The sequence below is a fragment of the Papio anubis genome, chromosome 6 (assembly GCF_008728515.1).
Source record: "Papio anubis isolate 15944 chromosome 6, Panubis1.0, whole genome shotgun sequence".
In the NCBI taxonomy this organism is placed as follows: Eukaryota; Metazoa; Chordata; class Mammalia; order Primates; family Cercopithecidae; genus Papio; species Papio anubis.
The window spans coordinates 110,844,577-110,863,394 of record NC_044981.1 but is presented as its reverse complement, the minus strand read 5'-3'; the positions used below and the strand labels follow the sequence as shown (position 1 = coordinate 110,863,394).

The 18,818-nt window shown below is 42.2% G+C and overlaps 1 protein-coding gene across 1 annotated transcript in view; it reads left to right on the top strand.

Moving 5' to 3' along the window:
* Positions 1 to 18,818, top strand: part of CCDC170 (coiled-coil domain containing 170) — an 89,166-nt gene that overhangs the window by 32,976 nt on the left and 37,372 nt on the right. Inside the window, exon 6 of the mRNA XM_021937495.2 lies at positions 10,106 to 10,423. Within this exon, the coding sequence (XP_021793187.2) occupies positions 10,106 to 10,423 (318 nt within the window). The remainder of the gene's footprint in view (positions 1 to 10,105; positions 10,424 to 18,818) is intronic.

Here is an 18,818-nt window from a genome sequence, read left to right as displayed (position 1 = left end):
GTCCTTTGGTTTTTGGCCACAATGTGACTGCAGGCCACCAGTATGCCCCTCTGATGACTACCACCAAAATGGGCTCAGGGGAGAGTCTCTTCCCCCAGACCAGAGCAGGTACTTTCATGGTTTGTCTGTCCTCCATTTCCGGGATGGTTCCATTCTGTGTAGGGAAGGGGAGGTGGTCTCTGCCCTTCGTAAAAGCCTGAGCAGCATAGGGCTCACTTTTAGCATGGTAGAGCCACTGTGAAGAGCACAAAAAATGCTGTGTCCAAGTATGTGCTCACTGGCCCCTGGTGGGAAGAACCACTCTTGTGTCCATAACTGCATAAGTGGGGTGGAGATGACTCCTCTCTACGTATCTTCCATGGCTATGGGACTGCCTCCTTTAGTACTTGGCACCTTACCTGTGTTTCCTTTGTCCCAACAGGGACTTGGTGGGCTATGCTCCCCTCTCCCTTAGAGGTATCCCATGTTGAGGGTTAAATCTCCAGGGATCCAGCAGCTCCTTGGGGCCTACCAGTCCCCTGCACCTGCCAAAGTCGGAATGGGTTGTGGGGAATGTTTGCAAGAGATCTAGTGGTGACTCAGGGGTGAAGAGTCCCTGGGCAGGACCGTTTCCCACTATGGGTGCATGACCAGTATGACGCCCATGGTCTCAGCTCAGGTGTGAGGGGAGTGTGAGTATGCCTACGTGAGCTGGCCACTAAGTTCTCTGTACTTGGGAAGTTCTCAGATTGCTCCCAATAGTGTTGCCCTGGATCACAAGGGCAGAGGGGCTCACCAGCAGTTTAAGAGTCAAGGGATTGTCAGAGAGGTGAGTGGAGCAGAGAAATCCTCCCACCTACCCTTTCTGTGGGGCTCTGAGTTTCTCGGGGGTCAATCTCTGCCAGACTCTTGTGGCTTTCTTTTTCTGCAACCCAGCTTCTTCCTGTGGGCACTCTGACAGGTCCTGATTCATTTCCTTCAGTTTTCCATTCAGAATTTGTCCATTCACTAGTAACTTTGATCTTCTTTCTGAGGAGAACTGGCTTTCAATGTCCCTAGTCCGCCATCTTGGAGAGTCCTATTGCGCTCCTTTGGAGGCATCATATTTCCTTGCTTTTTCAAGTCTCTTGTGTCTTTATGTTGGCATCTGTGCATCTGGTGTGACAGTCACTTCTTCCAATATTTTGGGTTTGCTTTTGTAGGGGAGGATGTTTTCCTGGAGATGCATCTATGATGTTGGTTGGGTAGGACACTTTGGCTCTGATTTTGGATGTGTGCAGCAGTGCAGTTTCCTAATTTGTTTAGCTGTAAATAGTGCCATTGGTGTCTGTTATTTCCTCAGGAGCTTAGGGTGTGGTTGTTGGTGGAGTTGTGGGAAGTTTTGCTGGGGACAGGGGTACCAGGTGGGCCAGTCCTCAGGCCCTGGTGGGAACAGCAGTGGGCCAAGAGTGCCTGTCCTTAGGCCCCAGGGTGGCATTTGCTTGCACTGGTCTTAGGAGGTCTCGGCAGGTCTATACTGGCAGTGGCAGTAGCAGGTGGGTCTTTTGGTCCCTGGGCAGCAGTGTGGCATGGGCTATCATAATAGCAGTCATGGGACAATGCTTTGGCTCTCAAGCTGTCTGTGCTGGTGTTGGCAGTGGCTGTGATGGCTGGGCAGGTCAGGCCCTGCCCCTGCAGGTTGTGTGTGTGGATGGTGCCATCTGTGGTGGTAGCAACAGGGTGAGTGAGTCCATCTTCAGGTCCCTGGTAGAAGTGCTTGGGTGCTAATGATGGTGGATGTGGCAGAGTAATCCCCAAGTCCCCGGATGGTGTTTTCATGCTCTGGGATGGGGGTAGGGGCAGAGCAAATCCAGGTGAGCCTGTCCTCAGACTCCCTGGTGGTGCCTATCGGTACCGGTTGTGATGTGCAAGGGTCGGGTGATTCCTGGACTCCTGGTGGAGTGCTTTGATGGAGAAGGTGGTAGCTGCAGTGGGGCCCTGCTGCTGGAGAAGGTGGGATTGCTTTTAGTGGCTGCAGCTGTAGGAGGGCAGCTGCGGAGCACATGCTTTGGCCCCAGTTGGCACCTATGCGTTGGGGAGCCTGTCCTTGGGACACTTGTAAATGTGCGATGGTGGCCTGCTGTTAGTGGGCTGGGATTGCTGCAGTGGCTTGGCTTTGGCCCTGACAGCAACAGCCAGCTGAAGCAGCAGCTGCAGGTGGGGTATGGCAGTGGGGCTCCTGGGATGTGGAGATGCACGGGCTGTTGGGCCCCAAGGCAGGGTGATGTCTGGTGGAGGCTGGCTCTCAAAATGGCATCTTGCTGTAGCTGCCTAGGACTCAGGGGGGTGTTTAGGATTCAGTCTGTGCTCCCTCTCTGGAGCAATGCCATTGTGCGGTCTGCAGACAGCTCCCTATGTTGGTCTCTGGGCCTGTGAGGGGCTCTCTGGTGGCTGGGACTGGAGGAATCCATGATGGGAATATGGACGCTGCAGGTCTCTCGCTCCCCTTTCCCTGCATTGGGGAGCTTCTCTGCGCTCCCAGCCATCCCTGGCCAACCAAGCAGGCTGCTTCTCTTCCCTCCCTTCCTTGCCCTAGGAGTTCCTGTCAGTTCTCTGTTGAATTCCAATGTTCTGTCTTTGATGATCTATTCAAACTGTGATTATCTACTCGCTGTTTTATTCTTCTTTGTGGAGGGGCAGCTGATAGATGCCTCTAGTCCGTCATCTTGAAGCCCCACCCCTTGAGAACTTCTAATGCCTCTTATTTTTTAGCCTTTTCTTTCTATAATACTTCCTGGTTTTTATCATATTATTGTATATGCCTTGTCCAAGTTTACATTCTGTTCTGTAGCTGTAACAGAATGTACAGTAGTTTGTCTTTAGGTTCATTCTAAAAATTTAAAATCAGTTAAATCCATATGTTAAATAACATGATTCTATAACTATTTTTATTAGGGGTCTAATCTCAGCATGTGATGCTGAGCACATTCCATTTTGCTGTGTCCCTTTTGCAATTTCCAGATGGGAACTGTTGATGGTCCTTCAAGCACCGTCTGATCAGTTCAGGGCGAGTGTCTGCAGGGCTGTCGTGAAGCCCAGGAACACACTGGCCTCTTGGGCAGCTAAATCTGTTGTCAGCTAGTACTGATTTGGTCAGTGTTGAGAATTTCAAACTTAAGCTGGATTCTAATTTTCCACAGTTGATGATGCCATGGGGAAAGCTCAGATTTGGAGAGGGTCTTCTTCAATTTGAAGTGGGTCTTCTTCAATTTGAAGTAAAATGTTTCTCTGAAGGTTCCATTCTATTGGCTCATGGGCCTGAGAAGGAGAAACCTAATCCTCCTTCTACACGAGTCTTCCAAGCATTTAAATACATCTGCAGGATAAATGTTCCAGTTCTTTTAATGTTTCCTCTTAGAACATGATTTCAAGACTTTTGCCATTCTCCTTCCTAAACTCTGAATGTGCATTTTTTTTCAAACTATCTTTGGGGAAGAATAGTTTTGTCTTTATTTCCAGTCCATTGCTGACAAATACTTCTACAAAATACAATAAAATGAATTAATAGGAAAAAATTATTTAAATTCTATAAAATGAATTAATAGAAAAAATTATTTAATGAGATACACCAAGCACAAGTTCAAATTTTTAAGTATTAGAAGCCACAGACATAAAATTAAATTTCAATAATGGAAATCAGAATAAACATAGGAGAAATAATAGAATTACCCAAATTGTGCACAGTCTTCTTTGTATGTAGGAGATTAGTGTAATGAATTACTAGTATCACTAGTATACTCATAGCCTTCCTTTTGTTATTCTTTAGTCATAAGTTTTATTATGACTAAAATTCCCTGCATTAAAGTTCTGCATACACACTTTGAATGAATACTGCTTATGTTAGTATTTAAAGTTTGTGACAATGAGCTAGCTTCTTGCTGGTTCACTTAGGTAATCTTGGTTGGACTGGTGACAATGTCGCTTTCAATGCCTGTTGTACAGGAATTTTTATTTTTATTTTTTTTGAGACTGAGTTTTGCTCTTGTTGCCTAGGCTGGAGTGCAATGGTGCAATCTCAGCTCACCACAACTTCTGCCTCCTGGGTTCAAGTGATTCTCCTGCCTCAGCTTCCCCAGTAGCTGGGATTATAGGCATGTGCCACTACACCTGGCTAATTTGTATTTTCAGTAGAGACAGGGTTTCACCATGTTGGTCAGGCTGGTCTTGAACTCCGGACCTCAGGTGGTCAGCCTGCCTCGGCCTCCCAAAGTGCTGGGATTACAGGCATGAGTCACTGCGCCTGGCCCCTAGGAAACTGTTTTTATATTTTGCTTTTCAGATACTTACAGTAGAAAACAAATCTAACAGAGGTTTGTTGAGAATAGGTTTTAAAGCAATTTCAACAAGCTCAATATATTTGTAGGTACCTTGAATTCAAATTAAACTATTGTAATTTCAGCTTTCCTTCTTTTTCTGTTTATTTTTTCTTAAAAATATTTGATAGAGACGGGTTTCACCATGTTGCCCAGGTTGGTCTCAAAAGTTCTATTAGTTTATTTTGTAAAGGTATAGTTATGTTTAAATGTGATGAAATTCTTTTGAGGAAAGAAATGGGTTCTGGATTTTATATACTTATTTAGATTACAGTTGGCAAACCAGCCTTAAAATATCACATTTGTAGCATGTTCCTTCAGTGTATAACAGATAGGCAACTGTCACCACTAGCCACTTACCACACGAGTCTAACAATACTTCGTTCAAAATGGTCCATACTTCATTTAAAAATGGAGCACAGGCTGGGCGCGGTGGCTCACACCTGTAATCCCAGCACTTTGGGAGGCCGAGGCAGGCGGGTCACAAGGTCAGGAATTCAAGACCAGCCTGACCAACATGGTGAAACCCCATCTCTACTAAAAATACAAAAATTAGCTGGGCATGGTGGCACGCGCCTATAACCCCAGCTACTCGGGAGGCTGAGGCAGGAGAATCACTTGAATCCGGGAGGCAGAGGTTGCAGTGAGCTGAAATCACACCACTGCACTCCAGCCTAGACGACAGAGTGAGACTGTCTCAAAAAAAAAAAAAAAAAAAAAAAAGGAATCTATGGTATTTGGATGTTGCGTCAGTGTCAACTTGCTGTAGAAATTGCTAATCTCTTACCCTCAATTTCTGAAATGATCTTGTTGGGACTGGGAACAGCAGGTGCAGGAGTGGTACCAGATTGTAAATTTGAATAGTGCTGTCCAAGGAGGGTTTTATCTGTATTAAAGTTTGAATCCCAGAACTGAAGGCCAGACTTCAGGCTTGGTGTAATTCAAAGGAAATAGAGCAGGATATCACCTCTCTGATTCTGAATACTTTACTTTTGTGAATGCAGCCCAAGTTTGGGAGGGGGGAATGTGTGTGTGCATGTGCGTGTATATATTTGTGCTCATATCACTGTTGACTCAGCACTTAAAATGGACTAAAATTCCCTGGTGTTTTCACAGTTGCCAGTATTCTATCACATCTTCCTTTCATTTCTGACCCCTGGCTACAGTTCCCTTCTCTAGAGGTGATGAGAATTGGTGGTTGCTTGTGCATGTTTCTAGAGATATTCTTTTCATAAAGGTACAAATGGTACTGTACTATGTACCATTGTTATTTGTATAGATGCACTATTAGACACCTTACTTTCTTCACTAACTGTATCTTGGAGAGTCGTTCATATTGGTATATAAAAAACTGCCCCATTTATTTTCAAGACTACATCATTTTCTATAGTATGGATGTCTCATATTTAAGAAGTTACATATCAACGAATATTCATGTAGTAGCTTGTCTTTTGCTATATTATAATTGGATAACTGCATATTCCTCATTTTCTATATTTAGTGACCTTTCTTATAGATACATTCTCAGGACTGGAATTGCAGGACCGAAAGATACGTGCATATTAAATTTTGTTATGCATTTATGCCAACAATTTATACCAAAATTATACCTGTTCACACTTCCACCAGCAATGTATAAGACTGCCTGTTTGGGGGAATTTCTGAGTTTTTTTGTTAATCATAACTGCAGTAGGTAGAATTAGCCAACTGATTTTTTTATTTTATAAAATTGATCTAGGATTGAAGGAATTAAGCTCAAGCCAGAGGTTCTCCGTCCTGATGATAATCATTGTATTTTTGAGTGGCAATTTGATCTCATGTGTGTCTAAATCCATAAAATAGCAACAGAACAGGAATCAATTGTTTTTTAAAAAACACAAACCTTTGAATGGTTTCATTACTTGATGCAGACTCACATATTTAAATGGGAAGGTAAATTGAGTGCCATGATCATACTATTTATAAAAGTTTTTGTTAAAAGTAATTTTGAAAGGATCATTTTACATTTGTTGCACGAGTCAGACTGAACCTAAAGATTTAATTATAAAAAGTTTTTAAGTGATCCCCATCACAGTCTATAGGGCCTGCTCTCTTGTGACCCCACAAGACTGTGGAGGTCAGTCTTGCTTTTGCTCACAGGAAGCCACTTGTTTCTTGTCCTGTATGTCAGTGTGGTCTGACAGCAATCCCCAGGTCCTGGCCAGTGGTACTGATGTCACATGATTTCATGCCGCTTGCTTCGGCGTATCCTTGAGGTAGCGATGGAACCAGACTCCACTCTGGTGGCGTTCTCCTGATAGCTGCACAAGTAATTGCATTTGCAGTCTGAGGACATTTATTTCCAGAAGATCAGCCCTGTGCCCCTGAATCCTGCAGCACTTAATCAGAGCACTAAAGGAGCGGCCATCCCCAAGGCCTTGTCACTCTGGCTCTCGAGTCCTGCATTTGATACAAGAAACAGCTCAGTGTTCACTGAGCTGAATGTGCCTGGAAAACAGAAACCCAACCTGCTTACAGGCAGCACTGTATTCTGTGAACACAAACTAGTTTTGGGATTTTCACTAGACATAAATGTTGATGCCTAGGTTTAAAAAGAAAACGTTCTTTGGATTTGTTAAGAGAAGATTGTTTTGGCCCTTTTCTCGAAGTCGGTGGAACAATAATGATATTGGGGTAGAAAAATTCCTCATAGTTGCAATGTTTTAATTGTGTTTATTGGTCTTGTGGTGTTAGCTGCCAGTTGAGTCGTCTACTCCAAATTGACAGTAACTCCAAAGGTCACAAGCATCTGAGATATTTTTTGTGTATTTTGGGGTCTTTAGTGAATATATAGTATTCCATATGGTTTTGGAATTCTAAAGCAATTAGGATTAATTTCCATCCCGGCATCATTGAATTTAGGACCTCAGTTTTCTAACCACACAGCAGACTATGCAGTCGACCCTCTGCATCCACAAGTTCCACATCTGTGGATTCAACCAACTGTGGATAAAAAAAATTTGGAAAATAAAACAAAACAAATAACAAAACAATAATAAAAATAATGCAAATAAAAATAACACATAACAGTTATTTACCTAGCATTTACAGTGTATTTGGTATTACAAGTAATCTAGAGATGATTTAAAGTATACAGAAGAATGTGAGTAGCTTATATGAGAATATTATTCCATTTTATATGGGAGACTTGAGCATCCTCAGTTTTGATATCTTCCGGGGACCTAGAACCAATTCCCCAAGGATACCAAGGATCGACCGTAGTTTCCAAGTAAAATATGCACCCAATTTATTATCACCATTACTGATACTAGTTACTCTAATTGAGCAAGTGAGAAGCTATTGTATTATGATCTGAAGAGAAATCTGTAAACTGTTAAAATACTGAATTTGTGATAAAGTGTCCTTGACTCTACTTTAAGTACTGTCATTTAATTAGCAGCAACAGTGAGGCTTCTCTATAGAGATAACTAGTTTAGCAAAGGAAAGGGGAAACCAAGACCTTGAAAAGCAAAAGGCATTTTACAAAATAGATTCCATAATTAGTTGAGTTATTACATGTCTGAAAAGGGCAGGCTTCTCTAACTACATATCTACTCTGTGACTTTTCTTTCAAATTGATACCTGAGGCTCCCTTGATTTTAAAAAAGTCACCATAATGAAAAAAAATAAGATGTTACGTTTCCTATAAAAAATAGGAACTAGTGTTTCAAGCTATCCTTTTTCCTGTTTCCAAGCTGTTAATGGAGAGAAATTTCTTTTAAAGCCCAGTTCTAATGCAAAAGAGATGATTGCATTTTAACTGGCAGCCTGAAATGTTATCAGCTCATTTAGATGTAGAGTCTGTTATTCAAAGATACTGTGTTTCTTTTTAGTGCTTTTTACCTCTAACATACGATTTTTAATAATTTTTTTAAACCAGTTAACTAGGCAGCGATACTATAGCAATGCTAGTTAACACGCTGCTTAATATTTCTTAATGTGAATTCATGTATTTTGGAACTTGATGTTAACAAATAATTTTAAGAAATCAATTTAAAAGATGCTCACGCCTATAATCCCAGCACTCTGGGAGGCCGAGGCGGGCAGATCACCTGAGGTCGGGAGTTCAAGACCAGCCTGACCAACATGGAGAAACCCCGTCTCTACTAAAAATACAAAATTAGCTGGGCATGGTGGCACATGCCTGTAATCCCAGCTACTTGGGAGGCTGAGGCAGGAAAATTGCCTGAACCCAGTAAGCGGAGGTTGTGGTGAGCCGAGATCATGCCATTGTACTCCAGACTGGGCAACAAGAGTGAAACTCCATCTTGGAAAAAAAAAAAAAGATGCTCCTTTGGTGCCTCTGTGGGCCATTCTAGATTGTGGTAAATAGAATTAAGTGCACAGGTAACCTTCTTTATGTCCTTCATTACTTTTCTGAAACTAATTTCACACGTTATGTTCTTTTGTTGTTGTTATTTTGAGACAAGGTCATGCTGTGTCACCAAGGCTGGAGTGCACTGATGCAATTACTGCTCATTGTAGCCTCGAATTCCCAGGCTCAAGCAATCCTCCTATCTCAGCCTCCCAAGGAGCTGGGACTATAGACACATGCTACCATGCATGGCTAATTATTTTATTTTATGTAAGATGGGGGTTTACCAAGTTGCCCAGGCTGGTCTCCAACTCCTGGGCTCAAGTGATCTTTTGTCTTGACCTCCCAAAGAGCTGGGATTACAGGTGTGAGCCACTGTGCCCAGCCCATATTATATTCTTTAAGATTATTCTTCTAAGTATGATACTTTCCCTCTACTTTTAATCCTTCCATGTACCAAATGGCTAGTTGTTTCTGTTTCCTTTCTTCAGGTTCTTTCTGCATTAATTTTGTCTTTATGAGACAAGGGGATATGCAATGAATGTTGGATATTGGAAGTCAATGAATATTTTTATGCAATGATGTTTTTATGAGAATATTCCTCTATTATTTAAAATAGTATTAAGGGGGCATCTTTATTCAAATAATTGTTAGTGCCTAGCTAGGACTCTGAGAGCTTACTGTTTATTAAAAATCAATTTCCATATACACCAAGCTTGAGAAAGATGGTTCTATAAACATATTCTATATATGGACTGAATCTACTAATATGTTATCCAATGATTTGTTTTTATTAACTCTTTCCAGTGTTCCACACAGAAAAGGCTTATGTGTCAAAGTTTCCTTCTTTTTTCTAACCCAGATTTTGTATTTTATATCCCTTCTCTGTTTTTCTTTCTTTCTTTCTTTTTTTTTTGATGGAGTCTTGCTCTGTTGCCCAGGCTGGAGTACAGTGGAGTGATCTCAGTTCACTGCAACCGCCACCTCCCGGGTTCAAGCGATTCTCCTGCCTCAGGCTCCCGAGTAGCTGGGATTACAGGTGTGTGCCACCACGCCTGGCTAATTTTTGTATTTTTGTTTACTAGAGGTGGGATTTCACCATGTTGGCCAGGCTGGTCTCGAACTCCTGACCTCAGCGATCCACCCACCTCGGCCTCCAAAATGCTGGGATTACAGGTGTGAGCCACCGCGCTGGGCCCCCTTTTCTGTTTTTAAGACACCTAAATTTTCCTGACATACCATTGGGATTTAATAACTTTATGAGGAGACTATAGGGAACTTGGAGTTAAAAATGGAAGAAGTAATTAACCCAACCCCTTGTAGTCATTAGCAGGCAAAGTCAATGAATTTGCTATAGCAAATGCAGGTGTACCCTGTTGACTACTAATGTTATTGTCTTCACTTTCTGTAATCATTTTAGGACCTGCTCAGTGCTGTAGAAGCAAAAAAAGCTCTTGAAAGGGAAGTTAAGATCTTCCAACAAAGGCTGCTTGCTGGCCAGCAGGTCTGGGATGCCTCAAAGCAGGAGCTGAACCTCCTGAAGAAAAGCTCTTCTGAGTTGGAGAAGAGTCTGATGGCAAGTCGGGATGCAGTCACAGCCTCACAAAGCCAGTACTCCTCATTTAGGGAGAAAATTGCAGCCCTCCTTAGGGGCAGATTGGGCACGACTGGGTCCACTGAGGACACCATTTTGGAGAAGATTCGAGAAATGGGCAGCCAGGAAGAAAGCAGGGACCAGGTGAGTGGGTCATGGCTATTTACAGACATCTTAAGAACAGTGAGCTCATTCATTTAGCATGCTCAGTGACTGTATTAGTCTATTCTCAAACACTGCTATAAGAAATACCTGAGACTGGGTAACTTATAAAGAAAAAGAGGTTTAATGGATTCACAGTTCCGCATGGCTGGGGAGGCCTCACAATCGTGGCAGAAGGCAAAGGAGGAGCAAAGGCACATCTTACATGGTGGCAGGCGAGAGAGTGTGCAGGGGAACTGCCCTTTATAAAACTATCAGATCTCCTGAGAGTTATTTTCTATTACAAGAACAGCATGGGAAAAACCCACCCCCATAATTCAATTACCTCCCACCAGGTCCCTCCCACGACATGTGGGGATTATGGGAGCTACAATTCAAGATGAGATTTGGGTGGGGACACAGCCAAACCTTATCAGTGACTTATCTCAATTAGCTAAAAGCATCACTTAAGGCCAGGCATGGTGGCCTAGGCCTGTAACCCCAGTTCATTTGGAGGTCAACGTAGTCACTTGAGGCCAGGAGTTCGAGACCAGCCTGAGCAACATAGTGAGACCCCTCTCTTTACTAAAAATAAAAATTAAGTCCCAGCTACTTGGGAGGCTGAAGTGGGAGAATGTCTTGAACCCACGAGTTTGAAGCTGCAGTGAGCTATGATTGTGTCTCTGCACTCCAGCCTGGGCTACAAAGCAAATCTTGTCTCTAAAAAAAAAGTATCGTTTAAATGTGGTTGTATTACTTTCCATTTCAATAGAAAGGCATGGGAGTCCCACAAGCCACATCTAACTATGATGCAGGTTCTGGAGTTGGACCTGCCTGGTGCTGAATCCCGTCTCTGCTGTATATTCACTCACTGGCCATGTGAGCTTGGGCAGGTTCTCTGAGATACGGCCTTGGAGATTTTGTTTCCTTATCTGCAGAAAGGGGTTAGCACAGGTTCCATGACCTCTCATCTGAAATTCTTTGGGCCCAGTGTGTTTTTGAGCTCAGAATTTTTCAGAACTTAGAAAGGTAATGCAGAGGGCAGGCTTGCACGGCCCTCCACTGTGGTGTCTGGGACAGTTCCCTACCGTCAGTCACATTCACAGGTCTGCAGCAAAGCCCGCCAGCAACACTAAGTGGGATAAATGAAGACCATAAATAGCCTCTTGTCTTTTTGGGTCAGGATTTGCTGCCCAGCTGGGTCAGGTCAGGCCAAGCTTTGTCAGTAAATGACTTATGAAAAAACCTGGATCTTGGAATTACAGATAAAGGTTCCCAGACCTGTAACAGTATCTGGCTGATCAGGTTATTGTTTCATGTATGTATTGAATGAAAAAAATTGTTATAAAGATCTTAACTCATTGCCTGGCAAGTCACAACAATAAATATTAACTGTTGCTGCTGTTGCCTCTCCTTCTTCCTCCTTCTCTCCTCTTTTCCATAATGTGTTGGGGCCTAGAACAGTTTTTTAGGGGCCCTATCTAACCCATGGAGAAAAATGGTTTAATTCACATATATGATTGAGGCTTGTTTAACTCTGTCATTTTGTTTCTACTATCAAGGATTCTCTTTTTCTATATAGGTTTACCTAGCAGAGTCCACTTCAGCCCAGGCTTTGGTTAAATTATCATCAAACCCAAATTATAGAAGTCCTAGTTAATGAGGCTTTAAAGTCAATGATCTCCAAAGTCCTTGTATAATTCCATTATGAACTATTTCTTCTATTGCTGTTGTGCTTGCTTGAAAGGAGAAAATGCATTTTTCCATCTTTTAATGTTACTAAAAAACTCAGAAGAATCACTAACTCAAAGTTCAGGGTTGCATTTGTCAATTTCCTTTAGTGATAGTAAATTCCCTTTAAAAATTCCCCGAAATTCAAGCTTGCAGTGAGCCAAGATCATGCCACTGCACTCCAGCCTGGGCGACAGAGTGAGACTCCATCTCAAAAAAAATATATATATATATTCTCAGAAATTCGCGCATACTCTAGGAGCAACCTTAGTAGACCCTTTAGCCAAGCGCATTTTCTTTTCTTTTCTTTTCCTTTCCTTTTCTTTTTTTTTTTTTTTGAGATGGAGTTTGTTTCACTCTGTCACCCAGTCCAGAGTGCAGTGGTGCAAACTCAATTCACTGCAACCTCCGCCTCCCAGGTTCAAGTGATTCTCCTGCCTCAGCCTCCTGAGTAGCTGGGACTACAGGCATGTGCCAACACACCCAGCTAATTTTTGTATTTTTAGTAGAGATGGCATTTTACCATGTTGGCCAGGACGGTCTCGATGTCTTGACCTTGTGGTCCACCCGCCTCAGCCTCCCAAAGTCCTGGGATTACAGGTGTGAGCCACTGTGCCCGGCTGCCAAGTGCATTTTCTATCTCTTTGTGGAGATAAAATGTCGAGTGCTCCTTGGCTGTCCTCCACGCTAATGTGTAGAGGTCTCCGCGAGTAACTTAGTTTTTCTTGTGACTCAGTTTACATGGAGATACTTGATTGGGAAAGAAAATGATTTATGGGTTTGGAAATAAGCTTCATTAAGTCATTTCTCTTAAATGGTAATAGATATACATACGATTTCCAGCTCATGAATATGCAATTAAAAAGATTTTCAGCTTGACAATGGTGTAACAGTGATACACACTCAGTGGAGACCATACTTTGAGTGTGCATGCAGCCATCCTGTTTTTCACTTTCAGTGTTCAACAGATTACGTGAGACTTTCAATACTTCATTATAGAATAGGCTTTCTGTTAGATGATTTTGCCCAAATACAGGCTAATGTAAGTGTTCTGAGCACTTTTAATGTAGGGAAGGTGAAGCTGTGATGTTCGGTAGGTTAGGTGTATTAAATGCATTTCCGACTAAAGAAACTTTCAACTTACGACGTCTTTATCGGGACACAACCTCACCATTAGTCGAGGAGCATCTGTACTTCAATAGCTAATTTTTTTTTTTTTTGCCATTTCATTTTATTGCTTTCCACTTCTATATTTCCAAGTATTTTCCTAAAACTGCTTTAATCCCTGCATGTGAAACAAGGCACACAATTATCAGCATGATGTATATGTTTATTTTCTAAAGCCAAATGATGTAAATTGGTTAAGCTGGGTGTGCTTTCTCCCACTCCCCATAAAAATTAGAATGATTCAGAGTCTTTTTAGTGCCTTTGTCTGCCATTCCTACCCTGTAATTTTTTTCAATAGCTGCTCTCCCTATTTAAAAGCCTGAAATCAAGCATATAGCTGGTGTCTTGTGTGACTCATCTTCAAGTAAAATCAGGAGAAAATGGATTTCATATATTGTCTTAGAAATGTTTCTAAAGAATGGGAGCTTTACGAATTGATGAAGCTGTTTGTTGAGGAGGCTGCATGTCCCTGCCAGCTGCCATGGCTACGCAAACAAGTCAGTGGCTGAGTAATACTGATGTGAAGGCTCAACGGCGGGTTCAGGCTCAGCTTGGCAGATTCTCCACTTCAGGCCGGCTCCTGCTTCCCGAACGTTGCTTGCCTTGTTTACCCCTGTGCTACCCATTTTTCCCCTCCTGTGTTTGCAGTTCTCAGTAGAATTCAGGACACCACCCACACTTTTACAGCACGTCATTTCTACTTGTTCCTTGCATTTCTGCTGCTGGCAAGATTTAATCTTCTTTTTAGAAGCTTTACTGTATCTTAGAGCAAGGTTTTTTGTCCTCAGAACTATTGGCATTTTGGACTGGATAATTTTTTTGCTGTGGGGACCTGTCCTGTGCATTGCAGGATTTTCAGCGGCGTCCTTGGCCTCTACCCGCTAGTAGCACTCCCCTTCCCAGTTTGTGACAACCACAGATGTCTTTAGACACAGCCTAATGTCCCCCGGGGGTCAAAATTGCCCCCAGTTGAAAACCACTGTCTTAGAGGAATGTTCTACTGTCAGGTTCCCACGAATTCTAAATGAGTATTTAGATGTTATTTAGCCTTGGAATTTCAGGACACCATAGCAGTTGTTTATGAAATAATGACTTCTTGCACAATGATAGAAAGTTGTGACATTTTCAGATTTTACTTTAGAATTTTGAGGCAATTTTGTTTTCATCCTCCTTCTCCTCCTCCTCCTCCTCCTCCTTCTTCTTTTTTTATTTCTTTCAGGTGTTTCCTAACTGTGTAATCATCTGGATGATAATCGATTATGCATAGAAAGGACATGACCGTGCCCATTTCTACGTCTTTTTCCAAATTAAAGACAAATTAATACAAGCTCACAAACCTCTGTCTGGACATTTTTCCTGTTCTGCTTTAAGTACACCTAAGGCTTTATTTCCTCCCTTGAGATGTTTGCTGGTCCGGTCCAAGGGCTCTGTGGGAGCTGTGGGGACTCCACCTGATGCTATAAAGCAAGGGTCTCCAACCCTCGGGCTGCGCACCTGCAGCAGTGCATGGCCTAGTAGGAACTGGGCTGCACAGGAGGAGGTGAGCTGTGGGCGAGCGAGCATTACCGCCTGAGTTAACCTTGTGTCAGATCAGCAGTGGCATTAGATTCTCATAGGAACATGAACCCTGTTGTGAACTGGGCATGTGAGGGATCTAGGTTGCATGCACCTTATGAGAATCTAATGCCTGATGATCCGAGATGGAGCAGTTTCATTCTGACACAAAAATTGTCTTCCACGAAACCAGTCTCTGGTGCCAAAAAGTCTGGTGACCTCTGCTATAAAGGACCAGAGATGTGCTCCACAGCCCCCTCCTCCCCATTCTGATCTCAGAGCCCGATTATCATTCTCCTGCTCTGTTCTTAACCCTGCCACCTACTAAAGTGAACATCTCCCCAGAAGCACCAGCACACTTCCATTTGGGACATTTCATTGTCCAAAATTATGCTGCATGGTCGCTCCAGGCTACAGGAGCATCTGAGAGAGTGAACAGATGGAAGTTTCAGCTTTTCCGGCCTCTCTAGTTATATGAGTTTCCTGGGGCTGCCATGACAAAGTACCACAACTGGGTGGCTTAAACAATAGAAAGTTCTTGCCTTACAGTTCTGGAGATGAGAAGTCTGGGATCAAGGTGTCCATAGGGTTGGTTCCTTCTGAGGGCTGTGAGGGAGAATCTGTCCCATGCCTCACTCCTAGCTTCTGCTGGCCTCAGGCATTGCATTCTTTGTTGTAGGGATAGTGTTCTTCCTGTGTCTTCACATTGCCTTCCTCTATGCATGTCAGTCTTTGTGTCCAAATTTCCCCTCTTATAAGGACCCCAGTCATCTTGGATTAGGGTCCACCTTAAGGACCTGGTTTTAACTTCATCACCACTGTAAAGACCCGATTTCCAAAGAAGGTCGCATTGTGAGGTACTGGGGGGCTTCAACATATTTTTTTGGGGGGGACCTAATTTAACTCAAAAGTTGAGATGAACAGAGGAGGAGGGGTAGGGTTAGCCAGTCACAGTGCTGGCCACACATGCCGACAGGAGCGAAGGAGGATTTGGTCGACACTTTCTAGTACCTGATAACTCACATATTCCCCAAGTGAAAATTATAGCTTGAATAATTGGAAAAGAGTTTATGTCTAAAAGGCACTGGACTTTAAGTGACCTAAGTGGCTCTTTCTTCAGTGTAGAACTTTCTGGCTTCTATTTGGTTTAATTTTGGGACAAAAATGTCTCTCTGGTGAAATCAACACATAGTTGTCCCTGGGGAGTGAATTAACTCTTTTAGAGCATTATGGCTTTACTTTTAAAAACCATGCAGCTTATTCTTTAACTATATTGTGCTTTAGTGCCTTTTTTGTTTCAAGGTATGTATTCTTCACCCCTCACCCCCTGACTGCCCACCTCTAGTGTTGAAATATCTGGTACATTTTGTCCCATAGAATATCAGGTATATGTTAAGGAACGACCCTAAGAAAAGAAAGAAAGACTTATTTATTGTTTAGACTTTTTGGTGTGAAAAACAGCACAAGTTTACAGTTTTGGTGTGGCACATATGTTCACTCAGGCACTGGTATTTGATATTCCCAAGAATGAGTCAGATTGGAATGTTAATTTATTTGAATTAATTTATCTAAATTTAGTTAGAAAAAAGCTTGGTGGTGTCGTATGCACTGACACCTAAATAAGCTTCTGAAGCTAAGTTCTGTGATCTGATAGAGTGCAGGAGGGCTCTCAGCTGCTTTCTTCTCTCTGGACACCAGAATCTTGGCATGGCAGGTATCCCCTGCAAATTTCAGCAATCTATGTATTAGTGGTTTTAGAGTCGCACTTTGCTGAGTCTCAAGGCTCTGGAGAGCACCCTTGGGTCCAGATGGGGTGAAGATGCAAGAGGACCTTCTTGCCTTTGATTCGAACACATTTGTCCCTTATTTGTTCTTCCCAGAAAGACTTCTAGTTGAGAGAAAGACGATGCTGAAAATAGTTTGAGAAACATGACATAGGACAATTCCTAGAGGGTTCTTTAGCGCCTGATGGCAACAGCATAGGATTGATGGAACCCGTACACTGGAGCAGTAACCCTGATGATGGAAATGGACACGATGCATTGAACTTCAATACGGTGCAAAATGCTGTGCAGGTCAAATGATCTAAATCAGCTCATTGAGTCATCATAGCAAAGTCTACAAATTTCAGAGAGATTAGTTACTCGCTTCAGTTAACCTGCTGGTAAGTGGTACAGGGGAACTTGAAACCAGGGCTATCTGACTCCAAAACCCCTGTCCTGCACTCTGGTCTACATCAGATGCTCACATCTTCCTTCAGGGTCATTGTCACTCCCTTAGTCTAACTTACTGCAGTTACTCAGGGTGTCAGCTTCAGAATGGAGACCACACTGATTGATTTCTATAGAAGGCTTGCTTTCTACCAGTAAAGTTGGTGGTGTGCTGACCATGGCTAAGTGATCACACAGTTCTCCCTCTCTCTGCTTAAGGTTTATTGAATCAGTATTCTCTTTGATTTCATTCTCTCCACTATGTCATTTGTGGTATAGGAGATGTTGAAGGGTCTTCAGGTAGAAATACTCACTTTCTGTTTGCAGTCCAATGTGAAACCACATCTCCTGATGTGCTATACTTCTAATAATGCAAATCAGTCCCTTGGGAGGCAGCATCTTGTGGACATTTTTCTGTAGAGTACATTGTTCGTCGTACCAAGATAAACACTGTTTCTCTTGCATTAAGATCAGATTTATCTGCTATATTAGTAAGATATACTTACTAATGTAATTATGAATGTATCAGTAGATATTTTTATTATTGGTAAGCAGGAAAGGTAGGAAATATGAAATGAGGTTTCTCATAGCTTCATATTCTGGGATGACACTAAAAATTTCCTTGGTAAATGTAATTCCTTCGATGTGGCTCTGAATAGCTTACCATCAAACATGTAATTTCAAGCACACACACAGAAGTGTAGAATTAATCGAATTATAGGTCTGGAAGCTTGAGAGCCATGGAAGCATAGGATTGAAGAGTTTACAGCTCAGGTAGTCTAACCTTCCTCGTGTAGCGCTTCAATCTGAATGGCAACATTCTTGATTGATATAAGCATACCTCAGAGACCACTGCAACAAAGCAAATGTCACAATAAAGTGAGTCACACAATTTTTTTTTTGGTTTCTTAGTGCATATAAAAGTTATGTTTATACTATGTATAGACTATGTAGTCTATTAAGTATGCAATAACCCTATATCTAAAAAACAACATGGATACCTTAATTAAAAATACTTTATTGCTAAGAAGTGCTAACAATCATCTCAGCCTTCCGCAAGTCATAATCATTTTGCTGGTGGAGGGTTTTGCTGCAATGTTGATGGTTACTGCTGATCACAATCCTGAAGGTTGGGGTGGCTGTGGCAATTTCTTAAAATAAGACAACAATGTGGTTGAAAACATCAGTTGACTCTTTTTTTTTCTCAAAAGATTTCTCTGTAGCATGTGAGCTATTTGATAGCATTTTACCAACAGCAGAACTTCTTTCTAAATTGGGGTCAATCCTCTCAAATCATGCTTCTGCTTTGTCATCTAAGTTTATGTAATATTCTAAATGCTTCTTGTCATTTCAACAAAGTTCACAGCATCTTCACTAGGAGTAAATTCCATCTCAATCATCATTTTCTTTGCTCATTCATGAGAAGCAACTCTTCATCCATTCAAATTTGATCATGAGATTACAGCAATTCAGCACATCTTTAGGCTCCACTTCTAATCTTAGTTCTCTTGCTATTTCCACAATATCTGCAGTTACTTCCTTCACTGAAGTCCTGAACCCCTCAGAGTCATCTCATAGATGACTCCTATGATGTTGATATTTTGACCTCGTCTCATGACTTATGAATGTCCTTAATGGTATCAAGAGTAGTGAATCCTTTCCAGAAGTTTTTGAATTTACTTTGCCCCGATCCATCAGAGGAATCGCTCTCTGTGGCAGCTATAGCCTTATGAAGT